Raw genomic sequence first — 19,315 nt, forward strand, 5'->3', positions numbered from 1 at the left:
ATATATATATATATATATATATATATATATATATATATATATATATGACACTTCCCCAGCCAACACAAGGATTCAACTCTCAAGCTAACATAATAATTCCTTATTTCCTAGTTTATAGCACATTTTTCAGCATCATAGCAATCTCACTTTTTTTATTGCACAGAAGCTTCTCATATTCAAAACCATCCCAGTCTCACTGTGCAAACTTTACACCATCAAGTAGAAAAGAAGACACAGAGAAAGATGACAAATGAATCTATTCCTAGATCTGCTCACTTGTCTTCCTGCTCTTCATCCCACCCATCATATTCTCCTTCTCTCTCCTTTCTTCCTCTGCATTTTCCTCCAGATTCATTCACAGTAACATACAGAGGATGACAGAGAAGCCATGACCGCGGTCTATGCAGTGACCACCCCACATTGTTCGCGAACACCATGAAGAATTGAAGGACAGATCCAAGATGTTCAAGGCAGCGCGATGGAGGGCGACCGAGAAGAACAAGAACAAAGCCGTCTTCAAGCTGCAATTCCAAGCGACTCAGGTTGGCTGGATGAAGTAATAATATCTGGCTGCTGATCTTCTGTTACAGAGACGTATTGGTTGATCTTCTGGAGATGGGTTCTGCTTTTGACATTGTCGATTTCATCAGGTACCGCAGTCAGGACCGGGAACGATGATGGTCAGCCTGGGTCCGGTGGACGCTGGCAGACCGACGGCGAGATCGGAGAAGGTGGCGGTCGTCGGCGGCACCTGCAACTGGGTGAATCCGGTTTACGAGACGGTGAAGCTTGTCCGAAATCCAACCACTGGAAAGATGGATGACAAAGTCTACAGATTTCTCCTTTCAGCTACCGTATGAAAGATTCTTCAATCGTTTCCTGATGCTCTTTCATTATGTACAATGCACAAACAATTACAGCTGATTCGTTGCAAGGTTTGCAGGGATCAAGCAAAGCTGGGGTTTTGGGAGATGTCACTGTTAACCTGGCAGACTATGCTGCGGTGTTCAATGCTGCCTCGGTTTCTCTCCCTCTCAAGGCATCAAACACAGGAACAATCTTGCATGTGAGGAGTCCCACTTTCTAAGTTGCTTGATAGGCATTGATCTCATGTGTCATCTGATACTGAGGATCAATAGAATTCACAAGTTCCTAGATGAAATATGTTCTTGTACTGTCATGCTTTCTGGATTTTCCTTTCTTCTATCGTGTTCATTAATCCTCTAACAAAGCTGAAATGGTTCAGATCATTCATGTGTCCCAAGAATCACAAGTTTTTGGATGTTTACTCTACAATCCTAACTATTCGGTTTTTGTTTGAAATGACAGATTACCATTCAGAGAATCCAGGGTGATGGTAAGGCAAGGTAACTTAAGGGGACTAGTACTTATATTGGAATAAATTGCATGACTGAAGGTAGATTTGCTAATCATTCAGTTCTCTCCAACTGTTCCCTCAGAGAAGGTAATGAAGATGGAGAAGCGATGATTAAGCGACAAACAAGAGCATCACAGAGCGAGTTAAAGCTGTGTGATTTTAAGGAAGGTGTCAAAGCTCCCAATGACATGGACTGCTTCAGCTTTATGAGTGTAAGGAAAAAAAATTAAAATAATTCTTATAATTCTTTTCCTCAAATCCTACCAGCAATCCACCAGCTGACATATTTGATGCTTATTTTCACATGTTTAATAGAGTGGCTAATGCATTTTTCATCTATCTGAAGATGCTATGGAATTTATGCTGTCTAAGGAGGAAAAAATAATTAGTGTATCTATTTGTGAAAATCCTTGTCAAAAAAGACGAAAAAGCTTCAAGTAGGACACTAAACACAATCGATCAAGAGTTAAGCCTAAGAGAATGCCCTATGTGGAAAATCTTGTATCGTACTTCTAGATTACCTATGATTAATGAACTTTTCCTCTAATATCGTTCTTCAGGATGGTTCATATGTTAACACTCAGTCACAAGTCAAGTTCCCATCAAGCAGAGACATTCCTATCCGTGTTGATTCCCATGGAAGCCTCCAAAAATCTCACAGCTTTGATACTATATCAGCATCAGATTCAGATACCAGTTCAGGAATATATGCAACAAGAGATAATTGGATCAAGCATAACAATACTCAAAGCGATCCTACTAGCTTCTTCTCACCTCTTATCAGTAGTGACACTCCTAAAAGGCTGATTACCAGTTCAGGTGACTGGTCTCGCACTTCAGCTCCTGATGGAAATGCAGATGCATCAACAAGAAGTTCAGGTGATGTTGTATTAAATGAAACATCATGTGATTCAGAGGACAGCCTTAAGAAATTAAGATATGATATTGTTATGTTGACAAGGAAGGTAGAACTGTCTGATCTGGAACTGCAGATTCTTCGAAAGCAAATTATTAAGGAGTGCAAGCGAGGAGAAGATCTTTCAAGGGAATTAAGTAGCCTAAAAGAGGAGAGAGACGCACTTAAAAGAGAATGTGAATCACTGAAGCTCTCAGAAAAGCCAATAAAATTTGAGCGAAATATTCCTACTGGCTCACAGCATGATGGAGATGATCTTCATTCATTACTTGAGAAAACAAAACAAGAATTAGATCATGAGAAAAATCTTAATGTACATCTTCGTTTGCAACTAAAAATGATGCAAGGATCTGAGTTGATACTTGCTGTAAAAGATCTTGATACACTGTTGGAGCAGAGAAATAGGGAGCCACTTTGTATGAAATGTAGCAAAATGTATCTCAAAACAGAAACCGGTGATGAACTAGAGGCCATGAAATTGGGAAATGGACTTCCACAACTAAAGAAATATGAATGTGAGCAGAAGTTGCATAAAAAAGTTGCCCAAAATGACAATGAAGAACAATATGCATTGGATGAACTAGTCAATATACATGATGATATGAAGGTTGCGTACTCACTCGAGAACAAAATCGTTGATCTTAATAATGAAGTAGAGTTTTACATGAAGGACCATGAAGATCTAGAAATGCAAATGGAACAGCTTGCTTTGGACTATGAAATTTTGAAACAGGAAAACCATGACATCACGACAAAACTAGAGCAAATTCAACTGCGAGAACAACTCAGGATGCAATATGAGTGTTCAACACATGTAGCCATTATCAGTGACCTTGAATCTCATGTTGAATGCCTGGAGAAAGAACTTCACAAACAGGCTGAATCATTTGGAGCAGATATAGCAACCATCACAGATGCTAAAGTTGAGCAAGAGAAAAGGGCCATACTGGCAGAAGAGGCATTAAGAGAAGCAAAATGGAGCAATTCTAAAATTGTTACGCGGCTTCAGGAGGAATTTAGAAGTCTTTCTGCACATATGTCATCCACATTTCAAGCAAATGAGAAGATAGTCAAGCATGTACTAAAAGAAACTGCAGAGTTGCGATCAGAAAAAAGCAACCTGGAAGATCTATTGGAGAAAACTAAAAAGGATTTGGTATCAGTGCAAGAACAATTCCGCATGAAATTCAAGCAATTAGTAGACTTATTATATTTCAAATCAAAGGAGGCAGATAGGCTACTTCTGGAACTCAAAGATACTCAAAGGGAGCTTGAGAATTATAAGATGTCTGGGGTAGCAAACCAAAAGAACTTCGTAGAAGAAATACAACTCAAATCTGAGATGGAAAAGGTCAAATTGGAGAAATCTCTTCTCTCTGAGCAGAACAAAGAGAAAGAAGAATTGTTAGTCGAGATGGACCTATCAAGGACAGCAACTGAAGTCAGTGAGATATCACTGCAAGACAAAAACTTGGAAATAGATATGCTTAAGAAAGAAATAGCAGTATTAAGGAAAGAAGGAAACATATCATTGGAAGAGACGAATGAGTTGAGAAATATAAAAGATGAAAAAGATACAACTATTTCGGTGCTGAAATCTGAGGTAGCAAACCCTGGAGTGCAGTACAGTAACTTGAAGCATACCTTATACAAAAACGAGTTAGAAAAACAGGACCTGAGGAGATCATTTTCCAACTTGAAGGGTGGTCTTCTAGAGGAGCAACTGACTACCAGCTCAGATGAAAAAAATGGTGACAACCACACAGCTTCAATTTCAAATGTAAGGAAGCCAACACGATATTAGATTTAGTTTGGAAAGTCATGATTCCAAAAGAGTTCAAAACTAACATATCATCCCACACAGAACAAAGGCCAACCTCAGTAGCAGATAGGCAAACAGATGCAGGCATAACAAAATGCAGAAAGGGTCAGCATTTACAGTAGCAAACACATAGTTCCATGCAAGTGCATATCTATGGCCATTAAAACAACAAAAATGCACAAGCTCGACAATAAATTTGCATCAACATAGTTGCTTTTTACAATTTCTTTTAGATATCATGGATTGATTTGTATTCAAAGTTTCCTGATGTGTTTGCATCAATGACAAATTAGTTGATCCATCAATAAATGACTTCGAAGAGGATACAAGCAATGCAATTGAAAAAAAATCCAAGAACCATACTGGAATTTGATAAATTATAAACTCTTGAAACCTGAGGTTTCTTATACTTAATTTGTATTACTTTATATATTAACTATAACAGCCTCTGTAAACTGATCTAATTTTATTTACCAAGATATTAAAATAACATAAGAAAGTTTATATTTTTAGAATCTATTAATTTATACAAATTAGTTTAATTGCTACCATTTAATTTATACAAATTTGTACTTTTTTAATCCAGCAAACTGTAGCTTAGAAAAATATGACTACATAGGAGTTAGTTTATATCAAAAAATTCTGTACAAGACCAAATTATTGAAAAATGTCCAAAATGATTGTGGTTGTTTTTTAATCCTTTTGAGTGCATTAGAATTGCTTGTATGTTGGTTCACTTAATTTAGATTAAAAGAATCACCTAATTTCATGTTAATAAACAATAAACAGTATGTACATGATTATTGCTTGCTTAGATTTTTCGGCTAGAATTGTACTATTTGAAATAATAATGATTAAGATCAAGGAGAAATTTGTGATATCAAAGAATTTATAACTACTTGATCAGCAACATTTGTCGCAGGATGATGAGCACTTTCATCAGAGTTTGAGATATGGCAGCAAAGATGATGTTAAATGCACTAGAGATTACCTGCAACAGTCAGAAGACGAAAACCACACACATGATATAGATAGCAAGGATAACAAATTACGTGTGAGGTGACACTTCATATCTGCTTTCAGCCATTGGTCCTCTTAGTCTAATTTGAACTTCTAATGTAAATCCTCATTCCCCCATTGTATGATGTTAATGCCTCTCCAGGTATACAGGAAATGATTTGGGTGAAGTACATCAGGTTTTCATCTCCTAAACCTATGATGAAAAGAAGATAGCAGAATTAAGTGAAATGACAGTACTGGAAAAATAAAATGATCGGCGAAATCAAAGTTGAAAGAAGTGCAAGAACGATATTCCGAGACAAGCCCAAAGTTCGGAGAAAGTTGAAGGTGAAAGACAACAACTCAAGGCCACAATCTAGACTATTAAAGATGCTGTGAAGGATTAGTTTCTTTTTTTTCTCTGTATAATTGAAACGAATGCTCTGTACAGGCAAGTGCTTGGATGCAATACTTGGCATATCCAGGGCTCCCAAGGTATGTATAACTTCTAAGCATACAGTGCACATGGATAGCATATAATCTGTTAATTGGGTGAAGTGTTTCTTTGTTGAAATGTCATGGTTCTAGTAATTTGGCCCTTTAGTTGTACTCCTGAAAAACATAGTGTAGTTTTCTCATTTTTGTTTCAAACATGCATCATCCTGTTGTTGTGTAATACTGGTGAGGTAGAAGTTTAATTGTCATTTGGTGATATACAGAATACAGCCCTTTTCATGAGCCAAAATATTTCTCTATTTTCAGCTTTTAGTCTTTACAGGATGAAAGTTTGATGTGATGCTAAAATCCTTGATTGATGTATATAGTCACATGAATGCCACATCTCTTGAAATGAAGTCAACCTGCCCTTTCATTTGTGGATTAGGACCAGGTCTCATAGTTCCCATGTTAATGGAGTCTGCCTCATCAAGTTTCCTCTAAAGCATAACCATGTAAAGCTGGTAAACAGATTAACACCAAAGATGAGCTATCCTGCCCTATTGTCAAGTTAATGATAAATAAAATCCCTTATTATATATGAACTTAACTGTGCCTTCCTTTTTGACACTTGTGTGTGACTGGATATTTCATCTAGAAACTGCTTCACAGAGGGATTTTGTTATTTAGATGGTTTAATCTTCATTATTTGCTCATATTGAACAATTAAGACATGTTCTTTGGAAGGATCTATTGGAGCTGTTGTCCACCACACTTCTCGTAAACACAACTAAACAAAAAGATAAACATAAATTGGTGAACTTTACCCTAAATTGATGAACCAAGAATATGTTCTCCAGTCCTGCATAGAATGATTCAAGAGTTGACTGGGGCACAAATGAGGAAGATTAGTGTAATATTCATATCCAGTGATGCAGCTACTTTAACAGCACTTGGGATAGAGGAAGATTAAGATACGAACCAGCCCTGAAGTGCTTGGCCTAACTTGCTCCTCGTCACTTGGTTGGCACCACTTGCTTAGAAAGGCTATCATGATTCATCAGATAAAATCTTCTCCCCCTTCATTGTAGTGGCAGCAACAACAACAAAGATGATATGTTGAACAAGGTGTGAGATAATGATTGATGTTGATGGTCGACAGATGATAAGGAGGTGGCTCTCATCAGGTTAATCAATCGGACGCTACCTCCATAAGTATTCCAACAGCCACATCAAAAGACGAAGAGGAGATCCAACCATTAGGTCAAATTTCAGATTTATTGTGATTGGAAAAAGAGAGTTCTTGAAGGCTATTAAATAATACCTTAATCAAGGAAAAATAACTTCTTAAAATCTTTGGAGATATCACTTTCTTTTTTATATTTCTTTTAAAAAACAAAAAACAAAAAAAAAAACAAATTTATATTTCTTTTTTAAAAAATAAAGATATATAATATCGTTATATTGTTTAAATAAGGGGCGATACCGAGATGTATAGGAGATATGTCGCTCTATATCGGCTGACACGGGAGAGGACTTTGTATCTATAAAGCAGGGTGCGACGGGGGATTCTTCTCGGTGCCGACACCCGCGCAGAGAGCGCGGGAGTGACTAGGTGGACGGCAGGCAAGGTGATGGAAACGGAAGGGGAGCGGGAGAGGGCGGCGGCGGGGAGTCAGAGAGGGAGCCCGCAGCTCGTAGTGAACGACGATCTCCTTTAGATGGCGAAGAAGGACACCTGGCGTTCAGCTCTCGCAAAGCCCGGCAATGGCGTCATCTCCTTCCACGATGAACACTCTTTTTCTACTATGTTTGATTTAATCTCTTCCAAGGTCCGATTTTTCTCAGCTTTTCCCAACATAAATTTGTATCGGTCGATTAAACCCCAAATTAGATAACATAGTTTTCTTGTACATCTCTTTTATCTGGTTCCCTTCTGTGAGTAAGATCATCATCTTTCTTTTGCCACTTTCTTCAAAACAATCGGCATCCCAACTTTCGGTGGAAGAAAGAGCCCAAAACGTGAATTTTCTGGATTTTTTTGGTAAAGGATTGGCTAAGAAGATGCAAAGTTTCAAACTTTTTCCCCTTAAATGCGAAAATGTGTTCATCAATTAATAGATTCCTCTAGCTAAAATAGAAATCTTTTTCTTGTGGGTTATAGCGGGGGCGGCTGATGATTAGCTTGTTTATTTTTTACTTCACCTTCACTCCCTCAAGACAGAGAACTAAAGTGGAGATCCATGTCATTTTTGTCCAAAAGAATTCATCACCTATTCAACTGTAAGGAGTCTTAGAAAGTATGAAAATTGAAGAGGTAGCACCGTTCCATGATACCTTTTGTTGCCAACACATTGAACAACAAGTTTTGCATGTTAGACTTGCCTTCTCTCGAGAACTGCAGTAACTATATGTATATATTACATCATTTCAAATCAGCTCATGAGTCCAAATTATTGTCCATCTTTAGCTTTAACATGATCAAATATGCCTCTTTCCTAGAAGATGTCAACTTCTATGATCTTTCGTAAGCTTGGACCATTGCAATGGTGCAAAACCCTATTTAGTTTCTGAATTAATTCTACAGGGAACTGTTAAATCTTTTACTCTATCATTTGGTTGAATCAAGTTGATTTTATGTTGCAAGTTCTTGGTAATCTTGAATAGTGTAACTTGAGTTTTGTATAGGGAAACATAGTATGGTGATTCCTCTATCTGCATTGCTTGTTTGCCATCTATATTAACTCTAAGAAGTTGAACAATTATTTATCAACCTTTAAACAGATCGCCAAGTGAAGAAGATGATTCCAAACACCATGGTGTTGCAGCACAGAGATTTTGCTACGGTAAATGTTCAAGTATGGATGACCATATTGTATTAATAATTGCCTTTGATATACTCATTCAGATGCTTCACTTCTGCATGTTGTTGTTCTACTATTGTTCGAACGACATCTACGATTGAGATCATGCCAACTACCTTCTTGTCAATTACTGGCATGTGACGAATATGATGGTCTGCCAAAATAGAAGATCACATGTATCATGTATTTGTTAAATTCTTACTAAGTTTTGGGAGGAATCCATACAAGTAAGAATCAAATATTTACCTATCATTAGCTGCATAGCTTTTAGAATGTTTGTATCGGAAGTCACAGAAATGAGTTTGTTCTGTAACACAGCAAAAGATAATGTTAGAAGACCAAGAAATAGGAGCAACCGTCCGAGTTATAAGGAAATGCAAGCTTACGTGCAGTGCAAGATTATACCTCATCAGTCATTATTTCCCCGACTCTTGTTGCTGTGGAAGATTTTCCTTGCACAATAATTTTCCGTAGATAATCTGTAACAAATGTGAATTCAGAACAACAAAATGGAGAATCACTTTGATTTGAACCGAAGTTTAAGGTTCCTGTTGTTATTTCTTCTCTGTCCTTGTCAGGGGATTGATTTATTTTGTAATGATTCTGAGTTATGTGATGGTACACATTTTGCAGACTTGGATAGTATATTTACAATATAACTCGAATGTCTCTATGTCCTAGGACTTATCTTGTCATATTGGGATTTGCATCATGTTTTGCTATATCACAATAATTTTGTAGCCCTTGAAATGTTTCTCATGATAACTGATCATCAACTAAAGGCAAGGGTTTTGATTTCAATATTTTGGATTACTTGGTGGTCAAACAAGTGAATTCTGATTACCTCTCTCAGTGACAATACCAGCAAGCAGTTTTTCATCCTCTGGCTTTATCACAACCAAGGCTCCAATATTGTGTTGTGTCATCTGCAAATTAAATTTTCAGCTGGAAGTGTTATTGCGATGCATCAAATTAGAGTGTTGTATGTTATGACATCTAACAAAATTGAATGAGTTAATACATTCTGTACTGCATCATAGACTGTATCACTCGTGCAACACCAATATACTGCTTCTTTTTCTTCTTCTCCCTTTGCTTTCAGAAGCTCATATACTGTTATGTTCTCCAATCCTTTATGTGGTATTCTAGGAGTTGAAATAGCAGTCTCAAAACGTGTGACTATGTTAGGCCAGTAAAAGCCATCCGTGAATCTGAGGTGCTGTAGAACTGCATGTTTGAGCCGGTTTCCATGGGCCTGTATTGCTTTAGCTACTCCTTGCATTACCTGTTGGTGCATCAAATGTAAACTCAGTGGTAAGATTTGAATGATTTCTTGGTTATGGATTACTTATGGATGATTTATCTGTAGCCTTGTCTAACAAACAGGAGTAGAGACAAAGTCTACCGATCTGGAAATTCAGCTAACTGCACCTATTTTCTTGTGTTTAGATATTTGAGACTATGTCGATCAATTCTTCATATGGATCGCCAAACGTAACTAGGATGTTGGTTATTCAAAATTTCATCAATGCTTTGAAAAACTAGAGCAAGGAGAAAGTCGGACTTAAGTTAGCAAATCTGGAATGTTCTGCTAATCCCTCCATGCAACATGATGAGTAACCAAGAAGGAAGTCACGGCGACTTTGGCTTGATGATAGTGAATTGAAATATGATGTTTTTTATGCCTGTGTTTGTGACATGAAATTTTATGTTTGCAGGCATGAGCCTTTTGTTCATCTAAGCCTCTCAAGTGAAAAAAATGCAATATGCTGCACTGAACAGATGTGTTGGATTAGAGACTTGTGTTCATGCTGAGCATCAAATAGACACTTTCGATGAGGTTTGTGCAGATGGCCATCAGACTAATGTACTAAACCTTGTTATTACCTTGATTCAGGAGGGATAGCTGCAGCTGGTGAGGGTACCAAAATGGTATATGTGCCTGCTCCCCTGGCAGAGGTTGTGAAGGCCATGAAGCTTCTCTCATGGATGCTTAAATGCCTGGAGCAGAGTCATATGTGTTGCAAGAAGGCATGTCTTACACCCTCTTTGCAGGAACTGGTTCTTAGCCTTTCCCTTGAGGTAAAATTTGGAATCTCCATCCCTGCAAAACTTCCTTTCTCTTTGAACAATTTTCAATGTCATGGCTGCAGGTTTCTTCACACCGACGTGTGGACGAAGCAAAGCAGGCAAAGTCGGGGTTTGAGCCATGGAAAGGATCTTCATTTTCTCGGAAGCTTCTACTTTGAGCTATGTGGTCGTTATATAAAATGGAAAAGTGTCCTCTCGATATCAATCAATATTAGATGTTTTTTTTCATATTTTCTTGGATAATTTTGTGCTTGGCCTTTGTTACTTGTATAACCACAGGAGTAATGAAACCCAATTACTATAAGAAGTCCCCAAAGTTTGTTGTCTGCTATCTAAATCTCATAAGGAGATTCAGTAATAAATTCTCGAGACCAAAAATGATAACGATCCATAATCTGTTAAGAGCATCCAAGTACTGTCCAAAGATAATATGTGTTCTTACACATTTATAAATCTTCTGTCATGTTTTTATTCTATTGTTTTAAGTCTTATAATTAGTAATTAAGCTTTACAAGTAATATATATTATTTGTTTCAATCTTATGTTTGTTTGGTGGTGAAAATTTTCTCATTCGTCAAAACTTTTATTAAAAAATGATATCGAGTCGATGGTTTATCGAACGCAAACTTCATATAAATAATCAAAATAATTTTAAAGTTTAAAGGAATCGAAGATTAACAAATACTCTTCAGATAAGTAGTCGAGATTTAGCTCGATTATAGGTTATGCGGTGATATAGATACTTTTTCAGATGACTCTGCGATGCACGGCATGGCATCAATCCCTTTCCCCAAGAAAAAGTTGTGTCATCATCAATTCAAGAATACCAAGAGGGAGAGGAAGCCAGCAATCAGAACAACCACATCTCCTCCATCCACGGCACTCTTGAAACTTGGTTCAAGTGCTGTCATCAAGATTAAACCCCATCTCTGATCATACGAATCAGCTTCTGTAGTGTATGTACTTTGATTGATGCTTAGCACAGGTTGGGCATTGAAGATGGTAATTAATTTTGGTGTGGTCTCTGAATTGTTTAGTTAAATTACAAATATAAATGGCTTCAGAGACAAGAGAAAGCTGCATTCATGATATGGAAACTCGATGAAGAAAGTGAGGGAAGGCAACACAGTACCACATTCTTTAACATGGTTAATAGCACCCGATCTCATCACATCACAAATGATTGACCAACAATTGGATTGTGGCAGATTTATAGAGCTCTTCCTTTTATGATGTCGATGCTCATCTCACTGGGATCGGTTGCCTGTAGCTCCACTTGAATGCCATCAAGCTCCCTCTTGAATCTGTCCTTGGAACTGGCATACAGCATCTTGTTCCTCACCCTCGAGGTATCAGGAGACCTGCTTACAGCAAAAAAATGGCGTAAATACGCTTGTAATTAATTGCTTACGAGTTGACTCCGTATATCATGCAAATTGCATGGTTTTTTGTGATTCTACTCGCGTTTATTCTGTTGCTGGTTCGCGGAAAAGGATCACCAGTTGTCCTCTGAGTTCTAATGACTATGCGTTTGCCGGAAATCTATGGCAGTTATGTGCTCGATGTGCCAAACACACACCTACACACACACCCCGCACAACATCCGGCCATGTCTTGTGGATCATTCTGCCTACCAGGAAATGAAGAAGATCTTGCTCTTTTGGCAGTTCTCGTCGGTGATGAAGTCGAAGTCGAAGACGGCGTAGCGGCAATCGTCGTCCGGCAGGGATGCCGTCAAGTCGTCGTAGCTCTCCCCAGGCTGGCCGAGCCTCTCCACCTTCACCTGCTGTATCTTCTCCTCGATCTTGAAGACGATGAACCGGAAGTTCCTCTTGGCCTTGAGTTCCAAGAACTTGAGCTTGCACTCATCGCTCACCGCCATTCCCGACGCCGAATTCGCCTTGGCAATGCACATTGAGATCGTGATCAGTCATCGGTACAAGAAACAACAGTTGGTAATTCTCGATACACGTTCTACTCGACTTCATCAGTACAAGCAAAGCCTTCATTAATGCTAATGCTCTCACGAGAGGTTATACGAATGCATTCGGAGTATGAGGAAGATAGGCTCACCATGGTGTCCTGCCGATGAGGGATGAGCCAGCCCCAGGGGATAGTGAGGAAGAGGAAGGAAAAAAGGAGTGAGTACAGGAGAAAGAGGGAGAGAGAAGAATAAATGATCCTTGGAATGAGGAGAAATAGATGGCTGTGGAGGGAGGAGGGAAAGGTGGGAGAGGAGAGAGTTCGAAGACCATCCGCAAAGCACTTGCATGCTGCCACGTCCATGGCGGTGGCCGATGAGTAATTTGGCCTTTTGACCGAACCTTTCGCACACACTATACATATATAATGTACACATTCGTATATAATCTAAGAATTGATGTGCACAATCTTACCTCGTAACAAGTTCAGATTTTTCCGACATGATATTGTTGATACGGCATTCCATGAGCTGTGATGCATGTCACGATTTATAATAATAAGCCCAATGAACGACACTGCAACAAATGAAAAATGACATTAGATGATAGATGATGAAGTTGGTGAAATTGCAGTCCCCAAAAAACAATTACTGGATGCAGCTGCTTGAAGTGAAATCAGACTTCTTCTTCCAGTGGGAATACAGGTTTAATAGCTATTCACCAACTCCTCGAGAAATAAGAGGAAAATAATTTCATAAGACCCCAGTCCTGTGGTTTGATCGGTGAAGAACATTAACATACACATTTCCAACTTTTAACACACAATATAAGCAGTATGTTCGGTTGGGACACTGAATGCACAATGCACATAAAACTTGGAACCCACAAGAATATGATAACTGAAGAACAACTTAAACGTCTTCGGTAAACCATTCATTACATACGTGAAAGAAGTAGACTCTGTAGGACAACAAAGATGAACCAGACATCTGATATTGCTATATTCATACAAACTTTAAAGTGAGCCTTAAAAGACAAAAAGTGGAAAAAAAAAAAAAAAAAAAAAACCAAGAACCATACAAAAACACAAGTACATTTTCGCCTCCCTACTAGAAGGATATGGTTTCAAGATTCAGTACTTGAGTTCCGAAGCCATTCTTTTTGTTCAACATTTATGAGCTGAATCTTTCTTTGTTGGTTCGCTAAACCAGTCACGGCGGAGGAGATGATAAACTTTCTTTGGAGTAGAAATTTAGAGACAAATACCTTTTTCTCGTATTTACAACACGGATTACTGAACAGTCTTAGATGATGTTGACAATCCTGGTCCTTCCCTCTGATGGCTTCATGAGAAGCACACGCAACTTTTGCGGTCAGCTTCTTTTCAGATCTCATGATCCTGATTACTAGATACAAGTCAATGCTGTTCACAAATCCTGTCTGTGTACTGACCTTCACAAATTGTATCCATGATAACAAAACCTCCCTCAGAACTTCTGATCACACCCTTTATGTATTTTCCTGAAAGGAGAGAGATCGGGATAATGCAGCAGGATTTGCATGCAATACATGTGCAGCATCCGACTTATGCGCCTTGTTTTCAGCCTTGGACTGGAAGACACCTCCTATACGAGGCCTGATACCTAGGGCAGCCCATATTGAACTCTTTGCAGCCTCCTCTGGATCATCTATCCTAATAGTCTTAGGAACCCATATGGACTTCTCCGTCTTCTCCTCACTCTGTAAAGTAGCATCTCTAGAATGCTTACCCAACATCGGAGAGTCATTTCCTGAACAACCACTACCGCTTGAAGAAGATGATGAGGATATGAATCCACTGTTAGATCCAACCCATGGTATATTCCACGTTCCATTGGACCAAGTGGTGAAGCCCCAAAGTGGAGTTGCCATGAGAAAGAAAGGAAGTGTTGCCGCCATCATTGCTCTGGGACTCGATCGAATCGGATTTGGAGAGCCATTCCCTGGTCTACAAGGATATTCAGATGAACATCTACCAGCTTCCATGGCAGCAACATTGCTCCAAGCTGGTCTCCATGGGTAAGACCAGGAGGACTCAGGATAACACTGCAACTGAGTCAGAGGTGCAAGACCATTACAGTAAACATGCATGCCACTTTGCTGCTTGTGAATTGCATTTTCAGCAGATCCATTTTCCAAAATATTGGAGGCTGCTGCAGAAGATGCACGGGAAGGTTCCTCCCTGCTTTCTTGACATATTGTCGAGCCAGAATCAGCATGTCCGCCTTGCTTTCTGATTTTGAGCACAGTGGCCATGGGCTCACAGAGAGGGACTTCTTGACCAAATTTATGGATGGTCCCATTTCCAATCAGAGGTTGTGAAGGGGTTGCAGGCACACACGGGAGAGCTCGCTGATGAATCAAGTCAAGAGTCTCTAGTTGAGCAGATTGTAATCCATTTGATGGAGTAACTAAGTTATGACCTTGTGATGCCAAATGCTTCCTCTTGCGCCTACCAGCACCAAAAGGGACATTCCTCATTGTTCCTCCAGCAGTCCAATATCTCTGACAATTCTTGCAGAAGTGTCTAGGCTGGTTAACATTATAGTTGTTATAATAGCAGAATTTGGTGCCCATACTATTACAGCGAGGACATGGTAGAATTTTATCCGGCTTCTTGAGGACCTTTTCTGGTCCAGAGCAATCAACCTCAGTCTTGGTGTCTTCCACTGTATTTTTTACTGCTTTCTTTTCATCTGCAATGGATGTTTTACCGTCTTCTTCATTGCTACTGGTCAAACTAGATGAACTAATTGGTGAACCTTCATCCTCTTCATCAGGTGCTGCAGCTGAAATATCATTGCCTTCCACATTTGTTACTTCTTTAGATGCATCCTGAAACATAATATCAAAATAATATAAATAATTATCCTGTAGAATAAGTTCAGTGGCATATTTCAGTGACTGCATCAATATCTAAAACTACGATGAAATAAAGAGTCCAAACAACAAAAGCTTACCCCTAATAAAGCACAAATGAGATGTTTCAGAACCATATTTGTACAAAGAAATTCAACTAATACACACATATACATAGATTTGTGGTCAACGAATAAGATAAGGGAGATTCATTTTAAATGATACGAACATATCCAAAGGAGACTTACGGATGCACCTGATAGACAAGGTGAGTTGATTAAGATTAGTGATGCAAAAGGTAGAGCAAGATCTGAGAACACTTTATAAGAAACCATAATAAAAAGAGACTTGATGACTCTTAGTTTGCCTAAAGGTATTGCCTTCAAAAGAGCTAAATGAAAGGAAAAGATTCATGAGAACAACCCCACATAATCGGGAGATTATACATAATCTGTTGTACATCCCAGCTTCTTTCTATATTCTCTTTCCTTGCAATTTTAGATTTTTTTTCACTACATGAATGCAAACTACAATTAGTTTCCCCTTTTAACTAGATGAAATGAATTTAAAAAATTCAATACTTTTCTCTCTTCCTCCATCTATTCCTGACTGACAATTCTAGCCATTCTTCTTAGTAGGGACCCCCTTCATAAAGTAGGATATCAATCTTGTGTCATATAAAGTCATTAAATGCTACATGCTAACATAGCACACCTGAATTATTTGGATCCACTTAAACTGCTATCTCAACAGGGCGTGTACAATACTAAAAGTTATCTCAAAAAATCTAAAGCACAAATATGTTGTCCCTAAAACTACATGGCTAAGACCCTCAATGTGTTTTCTCTGGCAAAAAATAAACAAGACATCAGATACTAAAAGTTAGCTAGACAACTCTGCATAAAAGGTTTTTCTAACTCTTTCTGCAGACATTTTCCGAGTTGTATGCGGCTTTAGATCTTCCACACAACTATCTTTGACATATTTGTTAAATATCAAGGAAACAAGAAATGGTAATTAAGCATAAGTGATCTGTAGATATCTGATTTCGCTATAGGTTATGATCTCCTTCCTCATGTAACCAAGTTTTTAATCAAGCAGGTTCAATGTTCAGGAAATGGGCGAAATACATTTACTCCTCATAAACAGACTTTTTATTATATCATCATCTTTCTTTGGCCCTAGAAACAAAGTCAAGGGGGGTAGATGGAAGAAAATTCCTTGATAAACAGACTATTCTTGTAGGAAAAAAAAAATCTACAAAAGCTAAGCTAAAACCGAATTGTCATGGACTTAGCTGGTTTTGCCTAAGTCGTGCGGCACCTTTACGTATCCGTCCGCAAAGTTCAGCCTCCCCGAAACCTCCCATGGTCCCTTAGGACCTACAAAAGAGAAAACGGGTTAGAGAAAGCATCTCACTCAGGATCCACAAGCAAATATTTCCGAAAACACCTCATAAACAATGTAAATTATAAACAGACTTTACAAGTTCTGAACGGTTGCACAACAAAGGGTCAAAATGGTCCACTACAGACTGAATATCTCTCACAAGTGTCCACATGGCACAACATTTATTTACAAGCCTAAGAAGACCACCAAACTCAACTAAAATGGGGTTGTTAAACCTTCAACCGTTCCTTTACATGCTGTGCAAAGCATGAACAAACAGTAAGACACGAACATACATAAGTATTACATCAAACATCATGTTTAAAACTTTGTCCGTGACAGGATGTTGGTCATTTCAGTTGGTGAGTATGAACATTTTGGTCATTTCAGTCTCAATCAGTGAAAAGCTAAGAGATAGTTAATACGCAAAAGATACTCAAACAAATGGAACTCAGCAAGTAACACAAAGAAAATCAACAAACTCTAAATATTGTACATGGGAGTCAAAACTTTACCCACCTACTATCAAGTATTTCCAGTGAAAATGATTAACGAAACTAACATGCCAAATTTTCCAGAAGGTTGTGGTTAATGAAACTAAAACATTGCCACCCACTTGTGCACAACTGTAAATATCAGCCAAGTAGATCCTCCTACCAAAAACATAGAATAGATGGCTTCTCCTTAAAGCAAAAAGTCATCCTTGCTCTGAGAGACTGAAATCAACACTTTTTCAAGTGACAGTGTATTTTGTCGCAGTCTCATGCTCTTTTTCTTTTTCGTTACCATTGTCTCATCAATAGTTGGACGAAAATATGCCTTATTCTCATAGAAGACATTCAGCCAAAAGCACACTTAAATTTTGGGTGCAGCAGATGTAACATCATAAGCAGGACATAACCCAAATCACTTAAACTTTTCTACAAATAGAAAAGTTCAAGAAAGCATCATGTTTTCTACTTTCATTCATGAATCATGATCCTCCGGTGTAAACAAAGCTGCAAGATACCTCCAAGTAAGAGACAAATCACAAGAACCACAACAAACAGGATTTCTTTCACTCTTGCGAAGAATTTTAGGAAAACAGGAAAACAATGTTCACAAGAACAAAACAGAATCAAATCTGTACTTTCCTCATAAAGAATAAGATTAATATTTGTCCAAAAAATCAAGGACTAGCTAGCATAAGCACTCGACGCGCAAAAGTTGTGCGGATGAACACATTAGAAAGCTCAACCACATTAAAGGTCGCTAAACCAAGTAATTCTGGTCTAACGAGACGCAAGATCCTCGATGGTTATCATGTTTCATCAAATAGCTCACTCGAGAAAACGCGAAAGAACTAGAACCGACCGAATCATAAATTCCTCCCAGCAATCACCCTATCAAGAAAAACGCCACATAAAATCGAAGGGAAAGGAGAAATTACAACCAGGAATCAAGAAAGAAATTAGAGGCAGAAAAGAGCGAGGAAAAGGAGAAAACGAACCAACCCATCTTTCTCCCACCCACAACCAGATCTTTAGATGCAACCCTAAAGAAACAAGAAGGCAGAGAGAGGATGGGGTGGCTTCTCATCTCACATCCTGGCCCTCCGCCGGTAACACGACGGTCTCCGCGTCCGCCTCCTCGACCTCGGTCTCTTCCCCATCCGGAGCGCCGGGCGCCGCGGGGATGGTGGTGCCGAAGAGCATGATCGCCGGGTCCTTGGCATCGGACATGTCGTCTGCGTCGTTCGATAGCGGCTCCCAACGATTCCAAGAGGAAAGCGAATCGCACGTCGTCCTCGCGCTATACGAGAAACAAAAAAAGAGCAAGATTCCTTCAGAGGGGAGGTGGGGATGGGCGACCGGGAGGCGCCGGTGACCGAGGGGTGACCGGGGCGCCAGGCGGGCGTCAGAGTCGGCGAGGAGAGGCATTCTGAGCCCCGAATTCTCGTGGCTGGGGATCGCGGTGGGTGACGTCATCCGGAACCCGCCAAAAACAGCCGGTCGAAAAGCCCGACGACGACCTCCCTCGACGGTCTTTTTTCTTTTAATTAGAAAAAAAAGGAGAACGTTATTAACAATCATCGAGGAATCCGAGAAGTCTTCGTAAGAACAATTAACTCCTTAATTCGCGATGGAACATAAAATCTTACAGCATTAGTAAAACTTTGAGCAGAAATATTTTTTGAGAGGTTAGGATTGATACTATCCTTCAAAAAAATAATTTTAAATCATAAGAAGAGAAATATGATGATTGTTGAATCTATAATTTTTTTATTTTTTTAAAATTATGATAAATATATTAATACTAAACACGAACAAAGAAAAGAAAATATATGTTTTCTTGGTAGATAGAATTAAATATCTATAAATGTTTTTGGAGGAGATGAAGCGAACGATCAAATCCAAATATCATAATTAGAATTGGAAGAGAAATAAATATTAATAATGAACCAAAATAAAATCAAAACATATTATAAATTATTTTATATATCATATCTAAATAGATATTTATAATAACTTTGGAACAACATCATCCAAATAAAAAAATTAATTTATTATAATATTTTGATCATCGCAATAAAAATACTGTAAATACTATTGAAAAAAATTA

At 38.5% G+C, this 19,315-nt stretch overlaps 4 protein-coding genes and 2 long non-coding RNA genes across 14 annotated transcripts; 2 read left to right on the forward strand and 4 right to left on the reverse strand.

Moving 5' to 3' along the window:
• The first annotated feature begins 59 nt into the window (after nt 1-59).
• LOC103975792 (uncharacterized) lies at nt 60-5,819 on the forward strand. 3 transcript variants are annotated; one of them, XR_670995.3, is made up of 9 exons: nt 60-542; nt 651-854; nt 944-1,066; nt 1,330-1,367; nt 1,461-1,590; nt 1,939-4,074; nt 5,039-5,175; nt 5,279-5,463; nt 5,567-5,819. XR_670995.3 is itself a non-coding variant. In XM_018822598.2 (8 exons), the coding sequence occupies exons 1-8, from the start codon at nt 479-481 to the stop codon at nt 5,325-5,327; spliced, it is 2,895 nt and encodes a 964-aa protein (XP_018678143.2). In that variant the 5' UTR covers nt 60-478; the 3' UTR covers nt 5,328-5,819. The 3 variants fall into 3 exon arrangements, 2 of the variants coding, with proteins under 2 accessions (XP_018678143.2, XP_009389153.2); XM_018822598.2 differs by having other exon boundaries at nt 60-556; nt 5,279-5,819; XM_009390878.3 differs by having other exon boundaries at nt 5,279-5,819.
• On the reverse strand, nt 5,171-6,846 carry LOC108952216 (uncharacterized). The gene is made up of 3 exons (XR_001976919.2): nt 6,533-6,846; nt 6,378-6,437; nt 5,171-5,329 (listed from the first exon to the last, which is right to left on the reverse strand). It is a non-coding gene; the product is annotated as an uncharacterized LOC108952216 (long non-coding RNA).
• A 275-nt stretch (nt 6,847-7,121) lies between these two features.
• On the forward strand, nt 7,122-10,861 carry LOC103975794 (uncharacterized). 3 transcript variants are annotated; one of them, XR_010494591.1, is made up of 4 exons: nt 7,122-7,382; nt 8,335-8,641; nt 8,733-10,496; nt 10,568-10,861. It is a non-coding gene; the product is annotated as an uncharacterized LOC103975794 (long non-coding RNA). The 3 variants fall into 3 exon arrangements; XR_010494590.1 differs by having other exon boundaries at nt 7,124-7,382; nt 8,335-9,728; nt 9,864-10,496; nt 10,568-10,858; XR_010494589.1 differs by having other exon boundaries at nt 7,123-7,382; nt 8,335-10,496; nt 10,568-10,859.
• LOC135632050 (CBS domain-containing protein CBSX3, mitochondrial-like) lies at nt 8,291-10,420 on the reverse strand. The gene is made up of 6 exons (XM_065140357.1): nt 10,302-10,420; nt 9,436-9,699; nt 9,259-9,340; nt 8,820-8,893; nt 8,661-8,721; nt 8,291-8,568 (listed from the first exon to the last, which is right to left on the reverse strand). Exons 2-6 carry the CDS (start codon nt 9,694-9,696, stop codon nt 8,429-8,431), a joined length of 618 nt encoding a protein of 205 aa, XP_064996429.1. The 5' UTR covers nt 9,697-9,699; nt 10,302-10,420; the 3' UTR covers nt 8,291-8,428.
• Nucleotides 10,862-11,497: 636 nt separating the features above from the next.
• On the reverse strand, nt 11,498-12,651 carry LOC135632039 (actin-depolymerizing factor 1-like). Of its 2 annotated transcripts, XM_065140334.1 has the most exons (3): nt 12,579-12,651; nt 12,140-12,405; nt 11,498-11,866 (listed from the first exon to the last, which is right to left on the reverse strand). In XM_065140334.1, exons 1-3 carry the CDS (start codon nt 12,579-12,581, stop codon nt 11,716-11,718), a joined length of 420 nt encoding a protein of 139 aa, XP_064996406.1. In that variant the 5' UTR covers nt 12,582-12,651; the 3' UTR covers nt 11,498-11,715. The 2 variants fall into 2 exon arrangements, with proteins under 2 accessions (XP_064996406.1, XP_064996405.1); XM_065140333.1 differs by lacking the exon at nt 12,579-12,651 and having other exon boundaries at nt 12,140-12,420.
• A 669-nt stretch (nt 12,652-13,320) lies between these two features.
• LOC135632040 (cyclic dof factor 2-like) lies at nt 13,321-18,719 on the reverse strand. Of its 4 annotated transcripts, XM_065140336.1 has the most exons (3): nt 18,208-18,440; nt 16,649-16,707; nt 13,321-15,301 (listed from the first exon to the last, which is right to left on the reverse strand). In XM_065140336.1, exons 1-3 carry the CDS (start codon nt 18,290-18,292, stop codon nt 13,937-13,939), a joined length of 1,509 nt encoding a protein of 502 aa, XP_064996408.1. In that variant the 5' UTR covers nt 18,293-18,440; the 3' UTR covers nt 13,321-13,936. The 4 variants fall into 4 exon arrangements, with proteins under 4 accessions (XP_064996408.1, XP_064996407.1, XP_064996409.1 ...); XM_065140335.1 differs by lacking the exon at nt 16,649-16,707 and having other exon boundaries at nt 18,298-18,719; XM_065140337.1 differs by having other exon boundaries at nt 13,321-16,707; nt 18,204-18,440.
• Between the last annotated feature and the right edge of the window lie 596 nt (nt 18,720-19,315).

Source organism: Musa acuminata, chromosome BXJ3-2, assembly GCF_036884655.1.
Source record: "Musa acuminata AAA Group cultivar baxijiao chromosome BXJ3-2, Cavendish_Baxijiao_AAA, whole genome shotgun sequence".
Classification (NCBI taxonomy): Eukaryota; Viridiplantae; Streptophyta; class Magnoliopsida; order Zingiberales; family Musaceae; genus Musa; species Musa acuminata.

What these genes read in the sequence shown, in the direction of transcription:
- LOC103975792 (XM_009390878.3), top strand. Translation starts at nt 462, where the DNA reads ATGTTCAAGGCAGCGCGATGGAGGGCGACCGAGAAGAACAAGAACAAA. An exon ending in CAGGGTGATGGTAAGGCAAG is followed by an intron (nt 1,368 to 1,460) that starts GTAACTTAAGGG and finishes CTGTTCCCTCAG; the next exon opens with AGAAGGTAATGAAGATGGAG. An exon ending in ACTGCTTCAGCTTTATGAGT is followed by an intron (nt 1,591 to 1,938) that starts GTAAGGAAAAAA and finishes ATCGTTCTTCAG; the next exon opens with GATGGTTCATATGTTAACAC.
- LOC135632050 (XM_065140357.1), bottom strand. Translation starts at nt 9,696, where the DNA reads ATGCAAGGAGTAGCTAAAGCAATACAGGCCCATGGAAACCGGCTCAAA. An exon ending in TCTATGATGCAGTACAGAAT is followed by an intron (nt 9,341 to 9,435) that starts GTATTAACTCAT and finishes TTTAATTTGCAG; the next exon opens with ATGACACAACACAATATTGG. An exon ending in GGGAAATAATGACTGATGAG is followed by an intron (nt 8,722 to 8,819) that starts GTATAATCTTGC and finishes GCTGTGTTACAG; the next exon opens with AACAAACTCATTTCTGTGAC.
- LOC135632039 (XM_065140333.1), bottom strand. Translation starts at nt 12,420, where the DNA reads ATGTGCATTGCCAAGGCGAATTCGGCGTCGGGAATGGCGGTGAGCGAT. An exon ending in AAGATCTTCTTCATTTCCTG is followed by an intron (nt 11,867 to 12,139) that starts GTAGGCAGAATG and finishes TGCTGTAAGCAG; the next exon opens with GTCTCCTGATACCTCGAGGG.
- LOC135632040 (XM_065140335.1), bottom strand. Translation starts at nt 18,681, where the DNA reads ATGACGTCACCCACCGCGATCCCCAGCCACGAGAATTCGGGGCTCAGA. An exon ending in TACCGGCGGAGGGCCAGGAT is followed by an intron (nt 15,302 to 18,297) that starts GTGAGATGAGAA and finishes ATTATGTTTCAG; the next exon opens with GATGCATCTAAAGAAGTAAC.